At 51.1% G+C, this 3,633-nt stretch overlaps 1 protein-coding gene across 1 annotated transcript in view; it reads left to right on the forward strand.

The window, feature by feature from the left end:
• Positions 1–3,173, forward strand: part of ASXL2 (additional sex combs like 2, transcriptional regulator) — a 21,789-nt gene extending 18,616 nt beyond the window's left edge. Inside the window, 1 exon segment of the mRNA XM_018574722.1 lies at positions 931–3,173. Within this exon segment, the coding sequence (XP_018430224.1) occupies positions 931–3,120 (2,190 nt within the window). The 3' untranslated portion in view covers positions 3,121–3,173.
• Positions 3,174–3,633: the final 460 nt, after the last annotated feature.

Raw genomic sequence — 3,633 nt, forward strand, 5'->3', positions numbered from 1 at the left:
GTGACAATGAGACTGTCACAGGTCGGCTCAGTAGATCGGGAGGTGAGCGAACACATGCCGGAGTTCGCTCACCTCTCGATCCTGTCACGGCTCTCTGCTGTGACAGGGGAGGGGCTGGATTCCCCCCTCCCCGCTCCGATCTGCCAGCGCTGACTGGCGGAACGGACAGGGGAGGGGGCGGGCACAGCTGGCTCTGTCTCTAGATAGGCAGAGCCAGCTGTCACTCACGCAGCTGGGCGGATCTCGACATCGATGTCGGGATCCGCTCCGGCTGCGGCGTCTCAGTATACCGCGAGCTGCAGCTCCCTATATACTGAGCTTAGGGTGACGGGAGGACGCTAGTTTGTGTCCTCCCGAAGGCACAGCGGATCTTTGGACCGGCAACGGCAGTGACAGCTGGCAATACAAGCGATCGGGCGTCTGGAGACGCTCGATCGCTTAAATGTAAACCTCAACTATGGGGGAAAAGCCCTGACCCCCATAGTTCTCCTTTTAATCTGGGTCGTGTTACATGACGGAGTCAGTCAAACATGCTGGTCCTGAGGGGGTAACAGAGGGGTACAGGAGGCTCAATAAAGACAGCTATGTATCTCTACTATTGATGCCGGATTTTATGTTTGTTGTTTTATTAGTCCCATAGTCTTAGTCACCAAACAATCTGTGCGTAGATTAGAAGGAAGACTTGTGTAGACAGGCGACAGGGGTGACCTAAGATTGACACCTTAGGCCAGAATGCACATCTTTGTAAAGGAGGAGCTCTGAAACTAGACTCATCTAGCAAGTAAAGTGTTTTAGACGTGTCCATAACTGACATCAAACCGGTTTAACCCTATAAAGCAGTGTCCAGCTATTACATTGCATTAGATGCAGATTGACCTTTCGTTCATTCTGTTAAAATATTCATGTGTATACATTTTGTCTCTGTTCTAGATTCCCAAGGCATGGATCAACCAAAAGCCATTTCTTGCCAGTCAGGTCTCTCACAGGGTCCCGTATCCAGCCAGCGGCAACAGTCCAGGCAGGACCGGAGCCCGCACGCTGGCCGACATCAAGGCCAGAGCCCAGCTGGCCCGAGCAAAGAGGGCAGCAGCTGCAGCTGCCCATGGCGGCTCCGTCCCCGGGCCGGGCCCCGGGGGAGGAGCAGCGCCAGGAAGCGGTCCGGGAGGTGAAATCGATGAAAGCAGGAGGAGGATACTGGACCTGGGAAGTACTGGAAGCGGGAGAAGTGAAAGGGGAACTTCAGCCCCTTCAGCAGCTAGCCAAAACCAAGGCGAAGTCACGGTTACAGGGCAGGCACCGGCTCACGGTGCAACAAGAGCACAGCTACTGCAAAAACCCTGTATACAACCCCGAGTCCCAACTACTACAAGATTCCTCCAGACCTCAGAACGTGACATTTCCATCGACATCAAAAACCAAAACCTATTATCTGTAACAGCAGATAGACCTATGACGTTTCCTGGGACTTCAGGGGTGGGAACCCTGGACCGCCCTTTTGGACATACTAAAGCCGAAAGCACAAAGGGAATGTCGGCCGATGGGTCAGATCAGAAAACACTCGCCACAAAACCATCTTCAGTTACGCAGCTGGCTTCAGCAGCTCTTCCTGTCCCGTTGACATCGCACCCTGCTTCTGCAAAGTTGATGACCTCTATAACAGGGCAAGGCAATGACAAGACAACGTCTCAGCAGTCCCCAGACATCGGTGTGAAATCCCAGCGGTTAGCCACCTCAAGTGTGCAGTTGACCAGGTCAAGCTCCACCATTCCTGCCAATAACCCTCTTGTAACTCAGCTGCTCCAAGGAAAGAACGTCCCTCTAGACCAGATCTTGTCAAAACCGCTTACAAAAGTGGAAATGAAGACCGCGCCATTACCGTCAGCCGATAAACCACCCAATGCAGGCGTGGCGCAAGCCGCGGAGTCTTGTAGGAAGGAAGATATAGCGAAGACATCTCATACCGCCGCCGAACAGCTGGAGAGATTCTTGTGGCACAATCGGCAAAACCCATCCGGCCAAAGAATATTGGAACTTTTTTCAGGAAAGAACCTGAGCAGCTCAAGCAACAGTTCAGTTCAAGGTTCTGTGGCCAGCAGTGCAACCCAGGAGGAAGTCTTACAGCTTCTGGTCAAGAAGGTTTGGCAGGAGAACTCGGCGAATGCATCAAGTCCACCTGAAAGTAACGACGGTGCCTCTCAGAAGGAGAATATCTCCCATCGGTTCATGCTTGGTTTTGTAGGGAGAGGAACCTCAAAACCGGCCATGTCTGGTCACTACCTGCTCAACCTCTCAACATACGGAAGAGCTCCAGAGCCTTTTAGAAGAACTCCTGTTGGTAGCAGCGAAGCCGAAACCGCTTTAAATTATCCCGATCTCCTCGACAGTGAAACAGATTCTGTTACGGAGAGCGATGAGGAGGGCTCCGAGTCTGAAAATGGCGCCGGCGAATGTCCAACTTCAACTCTTCAAGTTGAGTCTGGTAACCAAGTCTCCTCGTTGATGTCAGGAAATCCCTGCAACGAATATACAAAAGCTGAAGAGTTTCAAACTCGCGGCGCGAAGGAGAAAGTTCAAATCCTCACCAAAGGCAACATCTGCCGTGATGCAAACATAGCCAGAGACTTGGCCAAAATGGCCGATGTTCTTGGCGTGCGGTTAAAACAGAGCACCTCGGACATGTTTGGAATGCATGCAGCACCAGTTGGAGCCCAGCATCACCATCCAGAAATGGTTCCAACGTCCAGGACCAATGGAAACTCTGCTGGTCTTCTCGGATCGAGCTACGGAGGTACCATAAACATTTCCAGTACCCCAGACGGCCTGCACAGATCTTCCAATCCCACCACTGGAGAATTCGCTTCGTCCAACGCGGACAACATTGTTTCTTTCTCTGTGACGGTGACAACCATCCCTTCCGGTCACGGCGGCGTGAATTCCGGTTGTCCCGATCAGCCCATTTCTGTCCAGGCTTACACAGGCGACAGCGCTATGGAGTTGTCCCCCTCCAAATGCTACTGTCGGCTGAAGGCCATGATCATGTGCAAGGGCTGCGGCGCATTCTGCCACGATGATTGCATCGGCCCCTCCAAACTCTGCGTCTCTTGCTTGGTGGTCCGATGACCTTCACAAATGGGTCTGTTTAGCACTTGGCAGTCCTTTCCCAGAATGGTTTACAGATGATTAGCGTCTGCAATATTTTAATGACTAGGGGGGGTCGTAGTAGTCGGCCGCGTCTGCTATGACCTCAGGAAGGAAAAAAAAAAAAAAAGATCATCGTTTTATTACTTCGGGAGTTTGACAAAGATCTTGGCGGGTACGTTTTCAGGGTTCTGCGTGACCCTGATCAATCATGACATAAGTTTGCACTTATTAACTGTAAATAGTACACAAGGGAGTGTTGGGGGACGTTCGTGGTTTTTTATCATTTTTTATTATTCGATTTCCAAAGATTGACAAAAAAAAAGCAATACCCCCCCCACCTCTCCCTCCCACTTTACCCCCTTGTAACAACTACTCGTGTTAGATTGTGCACTATATAAAATACTGGACCCTCTATTTAAGCAATAATGTTAAACTACCTATGAATGTTCAGGTGTGTGTGTGTGTGTGTGTGTGTGTGCGCGCAGGTATATA

This window comes from Nanorana parkeri, unplaced genomic scaffold, assembly GCF_000935625.1.
Source record: "Nanorana parkeri isolate BGI_ZX_2015 unplaced genomic scaffold, ASM93562v1 scaffold3184, whole genome shotgun sequence".
In the NCBI taxonomy this organism is placed as follows: Eukaryota; Metazoa; Chordata; class Amphibia; order Anura; family Dicroglossidae; genus Nanorana; species Nanorana parkeri.